Below are 23,530 nucleotides of genomic sequence, written 5' to 3'. Positions count from 1 at the left end.
TTTATACAAAAGCTTCAAATTTGAAAAAAAAAGAAGAAGAGAAATTAATGAAACGAAAGCTTCGGAGATGTGGCATTCTCATGCGCATTGATCAATTTTCGTTATATTTAATGATGATAATGAAATAATAATAACAATAACAATAACAATAACAATAACAATAACAGCAGAAGCAACAACAACAACAATAATAATAGTAATAATAATAATGTTGTAAATGTAAGGTAATGTATTAAATCTAAGGTAGTGTATTAAATTTAATGTTGCAAAGTATGCTAATGTTAATAAATTATATAATTTGAAAAAAGAAATAAAGTAACTGAAAGTGCGACACCTAGCTTAACGAGGAAGAATGAAGGGATCTGCTTTCATCTATCTTAGTAAAGAAATTAAAAACTAATAATATCATTGACCCAAAAAAATATTATTACTAAAAAAAAAAGGAATGGTCGGGCAGGTGCGATAGTTTCTATATTCAAGGAAGATCTTGAGTTCCAGATTTTGAAGAAAAAATTCTTGATTGGAAAAATTTTAATCATTAATTGACCGACTGGACTTAATATGCTTTAATTGGGACTTATTGGACTTTCGGATTGTTGGAGTGAAAATTGGAAAAAATTACACAAGATAATAATAAAAAAAAAAGAGGAAGGATGGGTGCGGGTAGGACTTATTGGGTTTTTGGATAGTAGGAGTGGAAATTGGAAAAAAAAATTATACAAAATTAATTACACAAAACAATAATTTATAAATTTAAAAAAAGAAAAAGAGGAAGGGGGCGCGGGTGGGAAAATCCACCATCCTCTCCCCTCCTTAGGACTTTATTGAATTTTTGGATAGTGCCAGTGGAAATTGTAAAAAGTAATAGAAATTTTACTGCACAAAATAATAATTTTAAAAATTCTTTTTAAAAAAAAGGAAGGGGGTGCGGGTAGGAAAATCCACTATACTCCCTGCTCCTTAGCACTTATTGGGTTTTTGAATAGTAGGAGTGTAAATCATAAAAAATAATAGAAATTTTATTACACAAAATAATAATTTTAAAACTTAAAAAAAAGGAAGGGGGTGCGGGTGAGAAAATCCACCGTACTCCCCCCTCCTCAAGATGGACTAGAATTCATATATACTAGGGGTGAACTGCACGTTGCGGCAAGTTGAATTTTTTCTTTAATTTTTTGATTATTCATAGGTTTGTGTAATAATTAATTGAGGGTATAACTAAAACTAATGATTAAACTACTTATTTGTAAAAATTATGAACTCTTAATAGTAAATAAACAGATGATGTCATGTTATCTTATAAGATATCATTTTTCTTTTTATTTCATGACGTGTCTGAATGTGTTAAATGGGTTAATTCTTGAATATAAAGTTTACAATTTTGCTCGTAAAAAGAGAGGTACGAATAAAATTTGAAAATAATGTTAAGTAAAAGAAGACATGATGGACTTTAAGAAAATGAAAATGTTTTCAATTTATAAATTTGTGAAAATAATTAACAACGAAATTAATTTTCATTGTTAGCTCTTTTCATATGGATAAAGGTAGAAAAAGTATTACAATGTAATTCAAAAGTATGTGTTTAATTAGTATATTTTCTTAAAAAAGATACAATATATGCGTAGAAAGTTCGTATCTGTGACTAAATATTTATAAAAAATAAAGTATATGATATATATATATATATAACTCTTCATAAACATGTGAAATAGATAAAGAAAATATTGAAAAATGCACGGTGTCAAATCTTATAGTGATCGAGAAAAAATAAAAAAAATTGTGCACTATATGGGCTTTAAAACATCATATTATATTTTTAAAGGAATAACTTGTCAACCATAATGATTGGTCATTTAACCTAGTGGATCATTAGGTTACACCACTATCTTGATCAAGATTAAAAATATTGTACGAAAGAAGGAATATAAAAAAAAAAAAGAGGGAGAAAATGTTTGCATTTACAAACCAAAATTTGTGTATCTAGTACCTCTAGTATGTAATTTATTTTAACTTTTATAAATAAAAGTTGGGGTTAAAGTATTTTTTCAAAAAAAACTTTGTATATAACAATCGAATCATTTGACATAACATGTCGATCGAATTACGTGGTATCTTATGTCAGATTTGAAAACATTAAAAATGCGTAACTTTTCGACCTAAAGATCGGATCATTTGCGGTAGTACGTCACCGAATAATGTGTAGCCTTATTGGAGTCAGATTTGAAAATGCTAAAGAGGCTTAACTCGTCGACCTTACTATAGGATCTTTAGTATATCGCGTGATCGTATTACATGGTACTTATTTGGGTTAGATTTGAAAACGCTAAAAAATGGAGAAATTTTAGAATTGAAAATTACAGAAACATAAAAAAAAAGGGTAACGGGTCGAAGGGATTACGTGGTACCTTTATTCGACCTAGATTTGAAAACATGAAAAGGGTAACATTTTGTCCTAACAATTGGATCAAGTGGCCTTACTGATGGCGGTAAGGAGAGAAGAGAGGACCAAGCCCCTAAAACAATGAGCGAACGATCCGAAAAACCTTAGGAATCCACCTAAGTGATTTGAAGTCGGAGAAGAACAACTCAAAGAACGAGTTACTCTAGAATATAACTTGATTACTTCAAAGACGACTTGCTCACATCCTTACATGATCATTCTATTTATAGAATAAGGACATAAGGACTTTTGAGCTTCCCTAGACACCCTATTAACTCTAATTTTATCTTCTCAGATTTTCTGGACACGACTCACGAAAATGACGATAACTTTTCCTAGACAACTCCAAATTACGAACAGTTTGATGCATTGGAAACTAGACTTCTAGGGCTTTCCAACGACATCTTATTTGGCCCCATTTAATGCAGAAACAATTCAGAAAATTAAGCACGAAATGACTCTTCAATTTCAGTTTAACAGCCTTTACTTATATTCTAGAACTATCATATGGTTTTCTCGATTTCTTCATTATTCTCCCCTGGTTGGAACATACTTGTCCAAGTCGAACTCTTCGTCTTGTCCGATGTAAGGTGACAAGTCGGAAACGTTGAAGGTATTTGAAACTTCATAATCTTCTGGTAAATCCACCTTGTATGCATTTTCACCAATTCTCTTCTTAATTCGTAAAGGTCCATCGGCCCTCGGCTTGAGCTTCCTGAAACGACCTGGGGGAAATCTATCCTTGCGAAGATGGATCCACACCAAATCTCCTTCTTTGAAGCTTACGGATCTTCTAGACTTGTCAGCTTGTTCCTTGTATTTCTCATTTTACTGAAGAATCTTTTTGCGTACGTCCTTGTGGAACTCTTGAATTTGCTTCACTCTTTCTTCAGCATTACTACTAAAAGAGTGATTTATTGGAATAGGAACTAAATCCAACAGGCTGTTAGGATTAGAGCCATACACGATTTGAAATGGACTCTTACTCGTGGTTTTGCTTAGAGAACGGTTATAGGCAAACTCGGCTAGAGGTAATTGAAGATCCCATTGTTGTATATGCCCTTTGACCAAGGCCCTTAATAAGCTCCCAAGACTCTGATTGACAACTTCGGTTTGTCCATCGGTTTGTGGATGGTGCAAGGAACTAAATTGAAGAGTAGTCTCGAGTTTCCTCCAAAGCGTTCGCCAAAAGTGACTCATAAACTTTGAATCACGATTTGACGTAATGGCCTTTGGAATGCCATGAAGTTTCACGATATCCTTGAAATAAAGGTCCACTACATGAGACTCATCAAGAGTTTTGAGACATGGTACGAAATGCGCCATCTTCGAGAAATGGGCAACCACCACCATAATTGAATCTTTATTTCTTTGTTTCCTCGGCAAGCCCACCATGAAATCAATGCTCACATCTTCCCATGGTGCATTTGGAACGGGAAGTGGGGTGTATAAACCCGTGTTTTGAACATGCCCCTTAGCGATGTGACACGTTCGACAACGCTCCACATACCTTGACACATCTCAAATCATATTCGGCTAGTATAAACTTTCTTTAATGAGGGCAAGGGTTCTATCTCGTCCGAAATGGCCTCCAAGTCCACCATCGTGGGCTTCCTTGACTATTGCCTCCCACAAAGAATGCCGAGGAATGCACATACAATTATTCTTGAAAAGAAATCCATCTTGCAAGAAGAAGTCCTTCAAAACATGGTTCATAAGGCGTGAGAAAGTGCTAGGAGCGTTAGAGAGTCCGAACGGCATTACCATCCATTTGTAGAGACCATCCCTTGTCTTGAAAGCCGTCTTCCATTCATCTTCAGGGCGCATTCGTATTTGATGATATCCACTTCGAAGGTCCATCTTGGAGAAGATTAACAAACCATGAAGTTGATCGAGCAAATCATCAAGACGAGGAATTGGGAACCGATACTTGATTGTAATCTTATTGACCGCTTGACTATCAATACACATCCGCCAAGAACCATCCTTCTTTGGTACCAAGAGAGCGGGTACTGCACAACGACTCAAACTTTCTCGAATCAAGCCCTTTTGTAGAAGCTCGTCAACTTGTCGTTGTAGTTCTTTGTGCTCTTTCGGACTCATCTGATAAGCTGCTTTATTGGGAATTGAAGCACCGGGAACAAAATCAATGTTATGGGGTGAAAGTCCAGGAGGAATCTCATCGGGGACGACATCTTGGAACTCCTTGAGCAAAGGCTTCAAACTAGAAGGGATGTGCTCTCGATCTTCATTCTCCTCTAAGAGCACTAGTGCAAAAGCATCGGTAGAGCGATCCATTATATGAAGAAATTGAGACTTGGAAAGAAGTGAACTCCCATCTCCATTCGAGGACTTGATTTATTCTCCATTTTACAAGGTCCCAAGGTGATTTCAACACCATCCTTGGCAAAGGAATAAGTGTTCTTGAACCCATCATAAATAACTCTTTGATCATATAGCCAAGGCCCTCCAAGGAGTAGATGGCATGCATCCATAGGAACCACGTTGCAAAGAACCTCATCCTTGTAGTGTCGTCCAATCGAGAATTGGACCAAACAACGTTTGTCGACGCAAACATCGTTACCTTTCTTGAGCCAAGAGAGCTTGTATGACTCGGGATGTTTCTCCACCGTGAGCTGCAACTTTTCCATCATAGTAGTGGAAACAACATTCTCACAGCTCCCACTATCAATAATTACCGTACAAATTTTCCCGTGCGACGTACACTGGGTGTGAAAGATGTTATGACGGAGCCACTTGTCATCTTCCACATGGTCAGCCCTTAAGATGCGTTGCACAACGAAAGCCTCTCCTTGATCGCCATTAGTAATCTCTTCATGATCAACCTCATTCTGCTTGCTAGGATAGGAGTCATAGATCGGTTCTCCATCATCTTCCTCCACGAGAGAAACAATCTTTCGATTCGGGCACTCGGAAAAGATGTGACCAAATCCACGACATTTAAAACACTGTCTTGAGGTAGTGTTAGAAGTGCTAGGAGGATTATTTGATTTCCTTGGGATGGTTTAGATTTTGATGCACTCACTTGGTTAAGAACTCCTTCTTTACCTAAGATCTTGTGAGCACCTTTCTCCTTTAGTTGCTTTTCCACGCGAACCGCCAACTTAACAACATCCTCAAAGGTCCAATATGGCTGTAGTTGGACGATGTTCCGAATCTCGAATCTAAGACCACTAAGATATCGAGCAATAGTTTGCTCCTCCGGCTCCACTACGTCACCTTTCATCAAGAGCTGCTCGAATTCAGCAATATATTCCTCCGCGGTTAGCTCATCTTGCTTAAAATCGTAGATGCGACAAAATATATCTTGCACGTAATTGGTGAGAAGGAACTTTTTCTTTAGTTCCCTCTTCATCTTTTCCCATGTCGCAATCTGCCTTTTCCGTTCACGAGCCCTTCGCCTCGTCAAGTTCTCCCACCAAATTGAGGAATGTTTCTTCAACTTGATGGCCACCAACTTAACCTTCTTGTCCTCCGGAATGCTTTTGTATTTGAAAACAAGTTCGACCGTTGCCAACAAATTGATAAAGTCTTCCGGATTCAAGTGACCTTTAAAGTCGAGAATATCAACTTTCACACTATAGTCTTCATGACCATAATGTCGAAGAGAAGCCCTCTCATTGGATGAGTCGGACTCCTCATGAAAAGGATTCTCCTCCTCATCCTCTTCATGGATTTCCGAACCATGATACTGCTCATTACGGTTTGTAGCTTGAAGACGCTCAAGTTGTTGTTGGAGTTGTCGCACTTGCCTCCTCAACTCATCCACTTTGACATCACGAAGATCACGCTTGACAGGAACCACATTGACGTTCGCACCTCGACGACAACGTCCAACCATGGAAAGAACTGAAGCTCTGATACCAATCTAATGGCAGTAAGGAGAGAAGAGAGGACCAAGCCCCCAAAACAACGAGCGAACGACCCGAAGAACCTTAGGAATCCACCTAAGTTATTCGAAGTCAGAGAAAGACAACTCAAAGAATGAGTTACTCTAGAATATAACTTGATTACTTCAAAGATGACTTGCCCACATTTTTACACGATCATCCTATTTATAGAATAAGGATACAAGGACTTTTTAAGTTGCGTTTGGTTTCATAGTAGGATTTTAAAATTAGATTTTGATTTTGATTTTGAGTGGAATAAATGGGGTCCACCCTTTGACTTTGTATGAATTATGTTATTTTGTTGTGAAAAAAAGTGGTATAAATGGGGCTCACTCTTTGACTTTGTATGAGTTATTTTGTTTTGTAGTGGATAGAGTTAAGTTAGAATTGTGATTTTAAAATAAAATCTTGAAACCAAACAGGCCTAGCTTCCCTAGACATCCTATTAACTCTAATTCTATCTTCTCGATTTTCTGGACAAGACTCACGAAAATGACGATAACTTTTCCTAGACAACTCCAAATTATGAACAATTTGATGCATTGGAAACTATACTTCTAGGGCTTTCCAATGACATCTTATTTGACCCTATTTAATGCAAGAACGGCTCAGAAAACTAAGCAGGAAATGACTCTTCAGTTTCAGTCCAACAACCTTTAATTGTATTCTAGAACTATCATATGATCTTCTCGATTTCTCCATCACTTACCATGTTGACCGAATTAGGTGAAATTTTATTGGGGTTGAATATAAAAACACAAAAAAAAAATGCATAACGTATCGACCTTACGGTCGAAACTTTTGACAATGTGCATTTTCCGAATCGAAATTGAAAACATAAAAGAAAAGGGAAAAATTTTGAAAAAATAAAATTACAAAACTTACAAAAGAAAAAAGAAGAAAGGAATGGGGGCCGCGAGTGGGAAAACCCCACCCACTCCCTCCCGGCAACGGAACTGAAATCATTATATATATAATATGATATAATATAAACATAATATAACTTCAAATGTATCATGTCTTCAATATTTCTATTTTATAGCTGCTGTGGACGTAAATATTCAATCTTAATGCTGGCACGACTATGACAGATCATTAGAATTAAAAAAAAATAAAAAATACAAAATGCTGGTCAAGCACAGCTCGTGGCAGGGTGTTGGGCTGCAGGGGAATCACCGTTGGCTCGCCAATCCTAGGGATGAGGTCGACGACGAGCTCAGATGGTGTCGACGACCTTATCCAAGTGGGTGGGAGCTGCTGCTGAGACCCCCACCCTCGAGATTGAGAGATTCCAATGTTGGGGAAAGATCTCTCAATGTCGGGGGTGGGGCCTCATCAAGCGATCCCAACCCCTGGGATGAGGGTGTAGCCGACATCATCTCAAGGATGGGAGCGGACAGCATGGATCCCATCATAGAATCATGCCGAAGAAAGTTTCTGAAAGAATTTTCAATGGAACTTATGCTGAGAAAAATATAAATCCGATGGAAATTTTTTTAAATAAATATTATCTATAAACATAAATACAAAATAGTATGTTTAAAAATAAAAGAATTTGGGAAAAGGTTAAAATAAATAATAAAATTATAAGTTTAGACTAGAAGTCCTTGTGCATTGGATTACACATTGGTCATTCAAAATGGGGGTGATACTACCATAGGTGACTATAAAAAAGCTATCGTGACTATTTTCTTTTCATAATTTAGGCCATACACATGTCCAAATTCCTTTTACCTGAAGATTCACCCTCAATCTTTGACTTTTAATATTTTCAATAGGTATTTTTTTGATGGCGCTCGTTCGTACCCAAATATGACTCAAATCCGGTTCGATATTAAAACCAGACAAAATCTACCAACTCAATCAAATAAATATCAATTCAATTTATTTAAAAAATAAATAACAAATGATAAATTAAACAAAATTTGATATCTTCGTACGTTCAAATCCCCTATTTCAATCGACTATATTAAATCAACCCACTAATCCCTAAAATTTAATCCACAATTCTATTTAATACCGGCACCGGCTTCCTCCGATTGCCCGCCCATCCCCGCCGATCCCTAAAATTCCATTGACAATTTCAGTCCTCTTCCCTTGCCCTGTTTGCTTTTTCTCCATTTCTTCTCCTTCTTCTCCTTCTTCTCCTTCTTATACAATCTCAAAAACAGGTAGAGAAGTATTATATTATATTATATTATATTATATATAAATATTGCATTTGATGATGCAAAGAGCACAGAGATTGAGGAGGAGGAGGAGGAGGGATTAGATTTGCTAATTCGGTCTCAATTAGCGGATCCATGTCTTTTGTATGTTTTAAGAATTGGGGGCTTGATTTGATTTTGTCAATTGAAGCAGGGAGTGAGAGTGTACAATATATCAAAATTTGTTTAATTTATTCTTTATATTTTCTTTTCTTTTTTAATAAATTAAATTTTTATTTATTTGATTGAATCAGTAGATTTATCCCGTTTGATATCGAAGCATATTCAAATTGTTGACGAGTGTGATCAGGCATCGTCGAGAAGATGCGTAGTAAAAAACATTGAAAGTCATAGATCAAGGGGTGAATTTTCGGGTAAAAAGATTCTGGAGATGTATATGGGTCAGATCAACCCTAATACTAACAGCTGAAAAAAAAAACAATTATGGTAGTTTTTTAGCTAACTGTGGTAAAATTTTCCCTCAAAATGGAGGGATTTGACTTTGATTTGCACAGAATAAATTATGTTGGACTTGGACCAAGGGGGCTCCTGGTCGAATTGATCCATTTTGGACCGCCACCTGTCCTGTTCATTTGATTTTTATTGTTTAAAACATATATTCCAACCAAAACTTTTAAACAAAAAAATAGATTTCTTTTTTTGGATATGTGAAAAGGATCTGTTAGAAAAAGTAAGGATTTTCGACCCATTTTTTCTGAGAAAAATCCATCTGAACATGCTTGTCCATGTCTAACCAAACTCGCATTAGCTATATAACAAGTGCAATTGGAAAGCCATTGCATATGGATTAAGGATCCTGTAGGCAGACCCATCTAGATTCTCTTTTAGTGTGTGCGGAAATAGATGGAGGATGAGACGGAGAAGGTAATTCTTGTGGGAGTGAGATGACTTTCCAAATGTAAAAGTGACTAGTTAATAACCCGCTAGTTGGGTGGTCGCAATTGCATAATTTTTTGTTACAACTAATCTAAATAATTTTACATATATGCATATATAAAATGCAGTTAAGACTGAATGAATCATGTCAATAAATAATTAAGAGAGGGAATAGCACAGTGGTGCACCTCTCGCCTGGTGACCAAGAGATCTTAGGTTCGATACCCAGTGAGACTACTCGTGCCCTTTTATTAGATATTTAGGATTTTTATTTCAATGCACTAGGCTCATGGGCCTCCCTTGTAACCGAAAAAAAATCATGTTAATAACATCAATAAATTACCAAATATTATTCACATTAACTAAGCAAAAACGATATATTTACTTCAACATTAACTTGATGATACTTCGATGGGAGTGTAATTATCATGAAATCATTAATAATACTTACGTGCATCAATGAATCCTAATTTCATTATAAATAATAAATTAGTAATAATTTATTTTTTATTAACTAAAAAATATATTTAGTCAAACACGCAAAGTATACCTCTTTATCAAGGAAAATCATATCAAAATTGATAATTTCATTATTTCTTCCAATCCTAATTCTTTTAGTATATGATAAGCCATTGTACCATCTCAAAATCTATTAAGGTATAGATTAAAAATAAATGATATAGAAAAATTTTCATGAAGCAAATAATAAACGCACCAAACAAATTAACATCCATTAAAAAGATAACATTATAAACGAATTACTTTTATAAAAAAAATAGATGAATTTGACGATGATGAATTTTGAGAAAACCTAACGAAGCCTAATGAAATACTTGTGAAGACTAGTGAATCGAGCAAATTGGTGTAAGATATTGGTATTAGTATATCAAATGTACAATATATATATATATATATATATATATCTATATATATATAGTGCAAATGTCATACAATTAATAAAGTACTTTCCGAATATAAAAAGTTCAATATAATGAAATTTTTTATCTCTAGGAAATAATAGTTTAAATTCCACTATATGATATATACGACATATATATAATCAGTAATAATAGTCTAAGTCACAAATATATGAAATACACTGCAAACATATTATTTCTAAAGTGAAGATTGTATGTATGTTCCATTATATAAATATATATATTATTAGCATTGTTATCAGAATCGGACCGGACAGACCGATTTGATTGGTTGGATCGGAAACTGGCACCATGTCTGGTCCGATCTACCTATAAGTACAAGTTGCAAATTTGAACCGTCAAATCCATTGAACCGGCCAATTTTTGAGTAAAATTTCATTGAATCAGCCGGTTCCATAGATTTTATGAGGGAGTTGGCCAAATAAGGCGAGGAGGAGGAGGAAGAGTCGGAGTTGGTGCTTGACGTTGTGCCTGAGCCCAGAGGCATAACGTGGAGCAGAATAAGCAGATCGCCCTTGTTAGTGATGTGGGTGAGCGCCCAGATCATGGCATGCTTGGAACGGGAACTGCGATCCGCCACCACCATGTTGGGAAGGGATGTACTCAACCAACAAGAACACAGCGATTAATCTTCCTCCCCTTCTAGTGTAATCGAGATAGGAACTAATCAAATCAATCAACAAGCAGTAAAGTAAAAGAACACCAATAATTTTACGTGGAAAACCCCGATGTGGGGAAAAACCACGGGACCAACTCCGAATCAACAATCCACTATGAATGAAGGTTATACAATGTCTTTCATCAAGGGTAAACCCTTGGATCACCAAACTCAAGAGAAACACTCTCTTGGATCACCCAAACACTAAATTCGTCACCCACACCGGGTGGTTCACAAAGTCAGCTGAAACAGCACCTACAGAGCTCGAATAGAAATTCTGACCGTTCAGAACTTAGCCCCACGTGTTGTGAAGCTGCTGTCAAAATTTCGTCCCAATCGGAGTTCGTTTGACGTCCCGATCGAGGTTTGATCTCCAGCTGCGCGCTGCCCCCTGTTGATCCGAATTCTGCTCTGCTCTTCTCTGTTATTCTGTGCTGATTTGCTGCTCTATTCTGCTGCCTCTTACCCAGCTAATTTAGCTGAAAATTAACCCTAACAAAAGTGGGTTCTTGGGCCTATTAAAGCCCGATAAAAAGCCCAATACAATTTGAGCCCAACTTCCTCCAAATTGGAGGGATACCCAACAAACTCCCCCTCCCGACTATTTGGAGGTTTCGAGCATACCGGCTATATTTCGGCAAACATGAAGTTTCTCCCTAGGGAGAGGTTTTGTCATCATATCAGCTCCATTCTCATCAGTGTGCACTTTGTCTAGCTTCACCAGCTTGGACTCCAACACATCTCTAATCCAATGAAACTTGATATCGATATGCTTCGACCTCGAATGGAAAGTGGGATTCTTGCAAAGATGAATGGCGCTTTGACTATCACAGTGTAGAACATACCTTTCTTGCTTCAAGCTCAACTCCTGCAAAAACTTTTGCAACCACAACATCTCCTTGCAACCTTCGGTCACCGCAATGTATTCGGCTTCCGTTGTAGACAAAGCGATGCACTTTTGAAGCCTTGATTGCCATGAGATAGCTCCCCCTGCAAAAGTCATCAAGTATCCCGAAGTGGATTTCCGGGAATCGATATCTCCTGCCATATCCGCATCCGTGTAGCCCACTAACTCCGGCTTACCAGTGCCAAAGTGTAAACACACCTTGGATGTTCCTCTGAGATACCTCAGAATCCACTTAACTGCATTCCAATGCTCTTTCCCCGGATTGGAGAGAAAACGACTAACCACACCAACAGAATGAGCGATATCTGGTCTTGTACAGACCATGGCATACATCAAACTTCCTACAGCTGATGAGTAAGGAACTTTCTTTATCTCTTCTTTCTCCTTCTCACTTGTAGGACATTGCTTCGAGCTAAATTTGAAATGAGAAGCAAGTGGTGATGAAACTGGTTTAGCATTACCCATGTTGAACCGATCCAAAATCTTCTCGATGTACTTCTCTTGAGAAAGCCAAAGTTTTCCACTTGATCTGTCACGAGAAATATGCATCCCAAGGATCTGCTTTGCCGGTCCCAAATCCTTCATGGCAAAGGACTTGCTGAGCTCTTTCTTCAACTCTGCAATCTTGCTCATATCATGACCGACAAGCAACATATCATCCACATATAACAGTAAAATGATAAAATCACCATCCGAGAGTTGTTTCACGAACACACAATGATCTGAAGTTGTCCGTGTGTAGCCATGGCTCAACATGAAAGAGTCAAACTTTTTGTACCACTGCCGAGGTGCTTGCTTAAGCCCATACAAGCTCTTTCTCAGCCTGCACACCAAATGCTCCTTACCTTTAACTCGGAATCCTTCAGGCTGCTCCATATATATTTCTTCCTCCAAGTCACCATGCAGGAAAGCTGTTTTTACATCGAGCTGCTCGATCTCCAAATTTAGACTAGCTGCCAGTGCGAGAACAACTCGGATCGATGACATCTTGACAACGGGCGAGAAGATCTCCTCGAAGTCAACTCCTTTCTTCTGGTTGAAACCTTTCACTACCAGTCGAGCTTTGTATCGAGGTCGCGAGTTCTCTGTCTTCAACCTGTAGACCCATTTGTTCTTCAATGCTCTCTTACCTGCGGTAGCTTCACTAGGTCATACGTGTGATTTTCAGACAAGGAGTTCATCTCCTCATTCATCGCCTTCAACCAGTGCTCCTTGTGCTCATGTGCCACAGCTTCATCATAGTACTCAGGTTCTCCCCCGTCAGTCAGTAGCACATACTCATGAGGCGGATATCTTGTAGACGGTCGTCTTATTCTATCAGATTGTCTAGGTAGATCTGCAGGCTCTAACTGTAACCGCGAGCCTGTATCATCCGTAGTCACATCATCATCTACCTGAGGAATCTCACCCCCAGTCGTGGTTTCTTCATACTCACCAGGTACCTCTTCCACTGGATGCTCTACATCAACCGGTACAGGAATAGAGATCTCGTGAGGATTGCCTACTTTGGCCTTCTCTAACTTTTGCAAATCCTCGATTGTCTAGTCCTCAAAGAAGACAACATCCCTGCTCCTGATGATCTTCTTGCTATCAGGGTCCCAAAGCCTGTACCCGAACTCTTCATGTGCATAACCCAAGAAGATGCACTGTTTTGCCTTGGCATCAAGTTTTGATCTTTCATCTCGAGGAATGTGAACAGATGCCCTGCACCCGAAGACTCTGAGATGCTTGTATGATACTTTCTTGCCGGTCCACACCTGCTGGGGTACATCTCCATCAAGTGCAACTGACGGTGTAAGATTAATAAGATCAACCGCTGACCTCATTGCCTCGCCCCAGAAAGGCTTAGACAGTTTCGCCTGAGAAAGCATACAACGAACTCTCTCAACAATTGTGCGGTTCATTCTCTCTGCAAGCCCGTTTTGCTGTGGTGTCTTCGGTACCGTCTTCTCAAGTTTGATACCGTGAGTCCTGCAATAGTTCTCGAAAGGACCCCTATACTCACCACCATTATCAGCTCTTACACATTTCAGCTTCATGCCCGTTTCTCTTTCCACTGCTACATGGAAGTTCTTGAAAATCTCAGTCACCTGATCTTTAGTTCTCATAGGGTAAGCCCAAACCTTCCTGGTGTGATCATCTATAAAGGTCACAAAATAGAGAGCACCACCAAGAGATCTATCCGACATGAAACAAACATCAGTATGCACAAGGTCAAGTATATGATCGCATCTAGAGGGACGACTTCTAACAAAAGAAACTCTCCTCTGCTTACCAGCTAAACAGTGATCACAAGTGCTCAAGTGCATACCTTTAACGGGCAAAGACTGCTTTCTAGCAAGAATTTGAATACCTTTCTCGCTGATATGCCCAAGTCTCCTATGCCATAGCTCGATAGGATAATCCTCAGCAACATTAACCTGACCGGAATTGTGTTTGGCACGCAGCCTGTAGAGAGTGTCGGTCTTCTGACCCCGTGCCACAATCAACGAACCCTTGGAGAGCTTCCATCTCCCATTACTAAACTCGTTACTGTAGCCTTCATCATCAAGCTGACCCGTCGAGATTAGGTTAAGGCGAATTTCTGGAACATGCCTCACCTTCTTCAGAAGCAACTTGCAGCCAAGCTCGGTCTCTAGACAGACATCACCAGTACCGACAATCTTGCATGACTGTCCATTCCCCATTCTCACATAACCATAGTCCCCGGTAGTGTAAGATGAGAAGAAATCCCGATGAGGAGTGACATGAAACGAGGCACCTGTATCTGCAACCCAGGTAGAGTCCTGACATGTGAAATTCACATAGGCTTCATCACAAATGATGTAGGTCTCTCCATCAGATGCCACTGCTGTAGTGCCTTCTTCCTTCTTGCTCTCACCGTTGCCATTCTGATTTTTCTTCAGAGCTCTACACTCCCTTTTGTAGTGTCCCTATTTTCCACAGTGATAGCAAGTGACCACTTTTCTCGTCTTTGACTTTGATCTACCCCTCGATTTGCCACGTGAGTTACTATGCTTGGAAGAGAAATTTCTGCTTTGACTTCTCCCCCGTTGTTCAGTAACCAAAGCTTCAGACTGAATGGAAATCCCCGAGCCTTTCCTTCTAGTCTCCTCATTAAATAAACTGTCTGTTACCGTAGCCAACGATAGCTTCCCGTTTGGTGCAGAATTGCTTAATGCAACCACGAGTGTGTCCCAATTATCCGGTAGAGTCCCTAAAAGTAGACAAGCCTGCAATTCATCGGGTAATATTATCTCCAGGTTCGTCAACTGGTTAATAATATCCTGGAAATTACTCATGTGCGCAGCCATATCACCTCCATCCTGAAAACGAAGATGAACCAGCTTCTTCACGAGGAATGCCTTATTTTGCGGTGTCTTCCTCGCATAGAGATTTGTCAATTTATCCCACAAAGCTTTTGCATTTGTCTCCTGAGCAACATGATGATAAATACTATTGTCTATCCACTGCCGAATCAAACCAATAGTCTTCCGATTTGTGCGTTCCCAAGCCTTGTCATCCTTATCTTTGGGTTTCGCGGAATCACCTTCAATGGGATCGTACAAATCCCTGCAAAATAGAAGATCCTCCATCCGAGACTTCCATATAGAGTAGTTGGTTGCATTCAACTTGAACATAGATCCTGTAGATTCCTCCATCTCGAAAACACCGAAAAACTCAAACTTCTCTAACCCGAGGCTCTGATACCACTTGTTGGATAAAATCCACAGGTCTACTTTGGATTCGGGCCCATCTGCAACCCAAAAGCTTAAGCCAATGAGTTGCTAGACCATTATCTCTTATAAACCTATGGATTTCCTCTCAACTTTTCCATGTGAGATTACTTCCAACACCCGCCCTCACCATTCTCCATATAGGAGAGAAACCGGCCCAACACACCATGACCTTTTTCCTCACCATGGGGGAAGATGAAAGCTCGCACTAGGTGAATCCCTCCATGTGGGTGAGGCTCTGGTCGCAACCGCAAGGGAGGTTGTTGGTGTTGGAGGAGCTAAAGCGTTTGCTGCCGCCACCGACGGCCCACCTCTTGGAGGTCAATTTGGTGGGGGGTTCCCGCTCAGCTGCCTTAAGAAGGAGGCTGAAGTGGGCATTTGTCTTGTTGCTCTATTGTTTTGAGGGAGAACAATGGGTGGGTGGATGCTTTCTGCACAGACTTTTGAAGGAATCGTGAAGAGGCGTTAGGGAGAGAGAGAGAGAGAGAGAGAGAGAGAGAGAGGAAGATTAGCTAGGCAGAGTAGCTGTGCTGTGGAGCGGAGTGATTTGCCGCAGTCTCTCTCCTGCCAATGAAGCCACCGCTAACTTCTTATTCTTTTAACTATCCTTTTAAGTTTTTACTAAAATTCAATATTTATTTTAGAATAAGAAATATTAAATATATATATTTTCTTACATTATTTTTATATTTTTTTGAAATCATCATACTTATATCTTAATTATCATAATTTTTTAATAATATGAATATTTTGTTTTAATTAAATGTGCAGTCCGGTCCATCTAAATGCTGATTGGACCCATAAATCCATGAACCCATACCCCTTCTAGTTCATCATCCAATCCGATTATGATAATACTGGTTATTGGGGATGTATTGATTTTTATTAAATGAGGAAAGTACATGCGCACACGTTGATATATTTGCACAAGTTATCTATTTTATCAGTTGTATAATATATTTAAGTTGAATGTAAACGGTAGCAAATTATTATATAATATATGTTATCTATTCTATATATAAGTTTAACTCTATTTGGTTGTAGATGATCTATATATTACGTAATGTGTATATATAGTCTACTATATATTTTATTCCCTTGTATATCTTCTCTAAGGCTATATACATATATAATCTATATATTCTACTGCATAATTAATTATAAAAGAAGCAATAAAAGATTCATGTATAAGATATATTAACACGTTATTAGAACTCAACTATGAACGAAACTAATAATTTTAATAATATTTTAGTATATATCTAAAAAAGATTGTCTTTTCGAATTAATATGAAAAATTTATCCTAAACAAAGACTATGATAATAATAATAATAATAATAATAATAATCAATATCAAGTAAATTATCTCCTTGTATGTAGTTATCTTGAAATTCTTGGCAGTGTACAAACCTCCTTCATGAAGTAACGATCTAAACAAATCGATCTGAGACTTTCTTATACTTGTATGTATTAAAGAACCATGATTTCATTAGACATAATAATTATTAAATAAATAATTAAGTTTTGTAATTCAAAATATTATAATTAGTTAAAATTATCAAAACATATCCCTTCATAAAAAAAATCATGTCGAGACTAAAGACTTCATCAGTCCTTGTATTCATGACATCCCTCAATCTTATCAATCTCATTCCAATTGTCAATTTATCTTTCTCAAGGCCCAATTCTTTTATCATGTGATAAACCATTGTAGTGCCTCAAAATCCATAATATCATATATTAAAAAAGATAATGAAAAATACAAAAATTCAAGTATGTTACACGTGAACATGATTTTAGTTTGAAAGAATGATTTCTAATTTTCAAAAGAAAATATAAATTTTTTTTATTAGGCGAGTGCAAGTTCAAAGAAAAGGATTTTTACCTTTGCTTCTCCCTTTGTCTGCCTCTTGTTTGGCGCACTTGGTCCTTAATACATAAGTCATGAAGTAGCAAAGCGAGAGCTTCGTTTCTTATTTTTGATGATGTGATGGCGTGAGAATTTAGGATGTGCTTTGTGTTCATATATATATATATATATATATATATATATAGATTGTAACTTGGATACCAGATTATGAGTTTTAAAATTCTGTCCCTACATTGCCCCCCTAGAATTAAAAATTCTCTGTTATTTTATCCTAGAAATTATGATTTTTAAAGTTTTGCCCCTGCGTTTTCCTGCAAATGTAAAAACTCTTCAAGATTATTTTGTTGTAAAGTTAACCTTGTTATATACATGTTGTATCTGTTCGTATATTATTATGCCCTGGCTGAAAAAAAATTCTGGCTCCGTCCCTGTTGATAATTGTCAGGCAAAAGAGCCAAAGTCGATTCATTTTTAATATCGTCGGAGGAGCCCATGCCATTGTCATACTCGATCTACTCAACATTCAAATATCAGAGTCAGTACGCACAAGACAACAACTTCGCTGCGCAATATGCTCATCTTGAGAAAGATTATTGGAGATTATATATTTTATAGTAGAAAATAGAATATCCGGAATAAGATCGTATCATGTCGATTAGGCTAGTTGAAATCTTTCAGGTTTTTCCAAATCCCATTGATATTATCATGCTATTATTAGATTATTTTTCAAAATCGGATTTCTTTTGTCAATGAACAACATGCTCGTGGTTAGCGAAGTTCTTATTTGAACCTTTCTAGATCGAGTTATTAATAATTAGAAACTAATGAATAACGTAGCATAAAAGTAGCTAGTTATTACTGTTAGAAATTAGAATCAGTACTTTATATAAATAAAACAATGTCAAGGAAAGCTAACGGTACTTCATGACGTTAATTTAAGGGTTAAGAACGGACATAAATTGACGCAGCGGAACCTAAATTGCAATCTGTTGATTCGCGCACGAATACCAGATAACAATCTTCTATCACCTATTAATTCTACGAATACCAGGAATAGGCATCAAACTCGAAAACGAATCCGAGATTGGAAGAAAGAGCACGGTAACTCCACAACTTTATTGATAAATCTGAAATCTACTCCTCAACCCTAGGGTTGTACAAAACTTAAATAGGTCTTAAAAACGCTTAAATTGCACAAAAAACATAAACTTTCCTAAAATTATAAAAACGTCCTAGATAACATAAATTGCCTGTTTGAGGCCCTAAATGATGGAATTTGTCTTAAATATCGAAAAATCACAGCAAAGCGGTGAGTTTTGCTCCGGATGCCGTTTCCTTCGAAATAAGGTCATCAAAACCTATTTTTCTCCAGATACCGACATGCCGCCTTTTCTACCGCATCATTCTCCCCTGAGTGGATAGAATTCGCCCTCGAATTGTCCTCGTCCAAGCTGTCACCCATCTAAGGAATTAGGTGCTTCACATTAAACACATCAGCAGTATGAATGTGGCTAGGAAGCTTAAGCTGATATGCATTCTAATTGATCTTCTCTATAACCTCTACCTGCCCAATCTTCCTTGCTGAAAGCTTGTTGTACTCCCCAGCTGGATATCGATCCTTAGTAAGAATTGCCCACACATAATCACCCACTTCAAATTCCACCGAACGACGCTTCTTATCCGCAGCTTGCTTATACTTGGCATTAGCTGTTGTCAAATGTTCAAACATTGCTTGATGAATCTCTCGCAAGCTATCCACAAAATCTGCTGCCTTACCATGAACTTTAGATCTGTTAGGTAAAGGAATTAAACCCAGAGGACCTTCGGGAACAGCAACATACACAACCTGGAAAGGGCTAAAACCCGTGCTACGATTGACTACATGATTATGGGCAAACTCAACTTGGCACAACTTGAGATCCCAACTTTTCACATGCTCCCCCACCAGACTTCGCAGCAAGTTACCCAACGACCAATTCACGACCTCAGTTTGCCCATCGGTTTGGGGATGATAAGCACTGCTGAATTGCAGCTGTGTATCTACCATCTTCCATAAACTATGCCAAAAGTGGCTAAGGAACCGAGTATCCCGATCAGAAACAATGGACTTTGGTAATCCATGAAGACGATACACCTCACGAAAATACAGCTGAGCCACTCGAATAACATCTGTCGTCTTCTTACAAGGAATAAAATGCACCATCTTAGAGAATCGATCAACAACAACATAGATGGAATCATTACCACGTTGTGTTCGCAGTAGACCCAGCACAAAATCCATGTTGACATCCTCCCAAGGTCGCGATGAAACCGATAATGGCATATATAACCCGACATTGGTAGTTGTCCCTTTGGACACGTTGCAAACCCGACACCTCTGCATGTACTTTTCCACCTCCTTGCGAATGGTCTGCCAAAAATACGAGCCTTGCACTAGCTGTAACGTTCGATCTCGCCCAACATGCCCTTCTCCATGCAACTCCTTAATAATTTGCAAACGAAGGCTGCAATCTGGAATACACAATTGGTTGCCCTTGAACAGAAACCCATCATGCAACAAAAATTCTGACTTATCCCCAGCACGAACTTTCCCCAAAACATTAGAGAAATATGGATTAGTCTCAAGCAAATCACAAAGACAATCAAAGCCAGGTACCTCAGTACGCAGATTAACCAATAGATTGTTCTTGCGGCTCAACGCATCAGCCACCCAATTCGTCACCCCGGACTTGTGTTTCATCACGAAGGTAAAACGCTGCAAATAAGCAATCCACAAGGCATGTCGTGGGGACACCTTATCTTGGCGGTGAAGTTGTTTTAATGTCTCATGATCAGTATAAAGCACGAACTCCCAATAAAACAAATAATGCCGCCGATGTTTGACTGTTTATACCACCGCATATAACTCCACATCATAGGTGATGTACTTTAACTTAGCCCCAAACAGCTTTTCACTAAAATATGCAACAAGCCTGTTGTTCAGGCCGTTTCCTTCGAAATAGGGTCGTCAGAACCCATTTTTCTCCAGGTATCGACTTGCCGCCTCTTCTACCGCATCAGAAATTATAATATATAAAATTTGAGACTATATATGAGAATTAGCCAATTCACTCACGTGTTGCGGAACTGTTATTCAAGGTGGAAATTTATATAATTTATTATACATTATATATTAATTATTTTATAGAAGTACAGCTAACTCTTTGAAAATCGTCAAGATAACGATGAATAAAGAATGTTAAATTCATTGTATTAGATTTGTTCTATCAAATACTTCATTTACATAAAAAGAAACTATATTATTCACTTAATTATTTTAAATAAGATAAGTAAAATTACACAGATAAAATTATTTTAATCAAAATTAAAGTAATTAGTTAATACCTTAATTAATAAAAATATCTTAATTTTCAATATTGAAATTGTAGAAAACATTTGCATTTATATCTTTTATACAAGAATAAATTACTCATGGAACTTAAATGTTTCAACTTTAAGTAAATTTTAAAAAAGAGAGACTAAATTTATTCCATTCATATTATGAACTTTTAAATAAATAAATAAATTCTTTTAGCATCAGTTTTAATTTCTAAATATATTTAATAATAATATAGAACTTATAATAGTTTTAGAATTTTTCAAACTCCCTCATAATTTCAATTATTGTGAAAATTTTAGAAAAATATTTCCACAATCCTTTTTAAATTGAAAAACTTATTACAATTTAAAGAATATAATAAAGCATTTGTAAAATTTAAAATTGGAAAAGAAAGTACTTTTAATTAATCAAATTCCGAAAAATATATTTATTAGTAAATTTTACGAACTGTTAGATCAACTCACTTGTATTATTATTTTGGAAAATTACACAAAAAAACTTAAATTTTGTAAAACGTCTTAGTTTTGTCCTAAATTTTGTTTTATAACAAAACAAACCATAAGTTTTCTAAATTGTCTCAAAAATGACTTCCGTTATAAATTCCGTCAATTTTGCATACGTGGACTGTTAATTTCAGACATAAATTAATAAACAAATAAGATAGGTTAAATAAAAAAATTTAAATTTTCAAAAAAGTCTCAATTTCATAATAAATTTGGTATGTAATGAAAAAAACCATATGATTTATCAGATGATGTGTAAACTTTGTGGGTTCCGTGAAGTTCACATAGGCAAATAGGCAGCAAACTTAACAGAATGGTAACGAGAGGTCAAATCTGAGACGATTCTCAAAACATTTGATTTTTATTATTACAAAATAAAATTTAGGACAAAACTGAGACGTTTTACAAAATTTAGGTTTTTTTGTGTAATTTGTCCTATTATTTTTTATTTTTTAAGCACATATAATTTAGCAAACATATATTTTTCTTGTTAAATCAAAAATTAGAAAATGAAAATAATTTTAGTAAATTGAATTGATATAAACATATTATCCGTATAAATCAATTTTTTACTTGTGCATTAATTACTAATGTATTAAATATGTTAGAGAAAATTAGTGAAATTTTGATAAATAGAGACATGAGGGCTTGACATATGACACCATCTTGTAAATCTTTGGATGAGACATGACATAATCTCGTTAAACTTGTTCTATTATATATTATATATAAATGTGCCACGACTCACTTCTTTGAAATCCTCATGTCGTGGTTAAACGTCTTTTTAATTGCTCATACAATTTAATTTTTAATCAGAGGTTTGTGCATTTTCCATTTCTATTACTATATCTTCACATTTTTTTTTTACATTTTGTGTATGTATGATATTGGGATGGCATTTCTATATTCTATATATGTAGTATGTCAAGAAGATATACAATATTTTTCTTGAAAAGATTAGAAAATTTCATCTATTGCAAATAAAATATTAAAATAACTTGAAAAAAGAAGTTCTCCTGATAAATTAAAATATATTTTAAATAGAAATCGAATTAATTACATTCTATTGAGTTTTTCGCACAACAGTGCAACACGCGAGAATGCACCTAATCTGTATTCTTTTTTGAGCCTGTGATTCCACGTACGGTCTACCACATGGAATCTATAGAGATATATATAGGACATTCCGTAGCATATTCTCCTAGTTAAATAAAAGTCAACAATGGGTATGTGACCTGTATTTATTCATGGACAAGGGTATGCTACCAATCAATTTTTGGACAAATTAGCTTTCTGATCCGTAGTTGTCCCCAAACATATAATTCCTTTTATCCCAAAAAAAAAATTTGTAGAAGTGCTTTGATGCCTAATTAAGAAGAGCAAAGGTGGCAAGTCCGCAGAACCAATAGGTCCTGAGTTCAGTTATACGCCTTCCATGTTCTATTTTGCTTTCCCTACAATATATTGTATTAAGTCTACAGCCTTTCTTATAACCACAAAAACGGGGGAAAAAAAAAGAGAGTGCATAGATGGACAAGCTGAATGGATCACACGTCCAATTTAACCTCTGTTCCGTCAAAACACCAGTATGATATTGCCAGAACTCACATAGAAAACGAATTGCGCAAGGACCCAATGATAATGCATTTTTAGGATTGGACTTTCTAGTTCCCAAATAGTTGTCCATACTCTTAGAACAGAAACACGTCTATATTTAAATCATCAAAGGTCCGAACCCATATCAGGGCTTTATTGTTGCAAAGAATATTGCATTCTGCAACGAATCGTTGGTTTAAGAGCAATCAAAGAATCCTAAGGTTGATTTACCTATAGGATTGAAAAGAATGAATTATGCTCTGAAACTGGAAATCGAAATGGAGTCTCTCAGTTCTTTTGGGCAGATGTTGTTGATTCTCGATCAACTAGTTTAAGGATGAGGGAGGCCTTTGGGAAGGGTCCTGGATATGAATAGAAAGCAACTGTACGGGTCTCCCGATGCACATATTGATCTGAAGAAGGGAAGCTTAAAAATATATGGCCATACGCAAAAAGGCACTTCCTAAATACATTAAACCATCATAC

The 23,530-nt window shown here is 36.8% G+C and overlaps 1 protein-coding gene across 1 annotated transcript; it reads right to left on the bottom strand.

Moving 5' to 3' along the window:
* Positions 1 to 4,737: 4,737 nt before the first annotated feature.
* On the bottom strand, positions 4,738 to 6,302 carry LOC116211083. The gene is made up of 2 exons (XM_031545295.1): positions 5,487 to 6,302; positions 4,738 to 5,355 (listed from the first exon to the last, which is right to left on the bottom strand). Exons 1-2 carry the CDS (start codon positions 6,300 to 6,302, stop codon positions 4,738 to 4,740), a joined length of 1,434 nt encoding a protein of 477 aa, XP_031401155.1.
* Between the last annotated feature and the right edge of the window lie 17,228 nt (positions 6,303 to 23,530).

The sequence above is a fragment of the Punica granatum genome, chromosome 6 (genome assembly GCF_007655135.1).
Source record: "Punica granatum isolate Tunisia-2019 chromosome 6, ASM765513v2, whole genome shotgun sequence".
Classification (NCBI taxonomy): domain Eukaryota; kingdom Viridiplantae; phylum Streptophyta; class Magnoliopsida; order Myrtales; family Lythraceae; genus Punica; species Punica granatum.
This window is presented reverse-complemented; position numbering and strand designations above follow the sequence as displayed.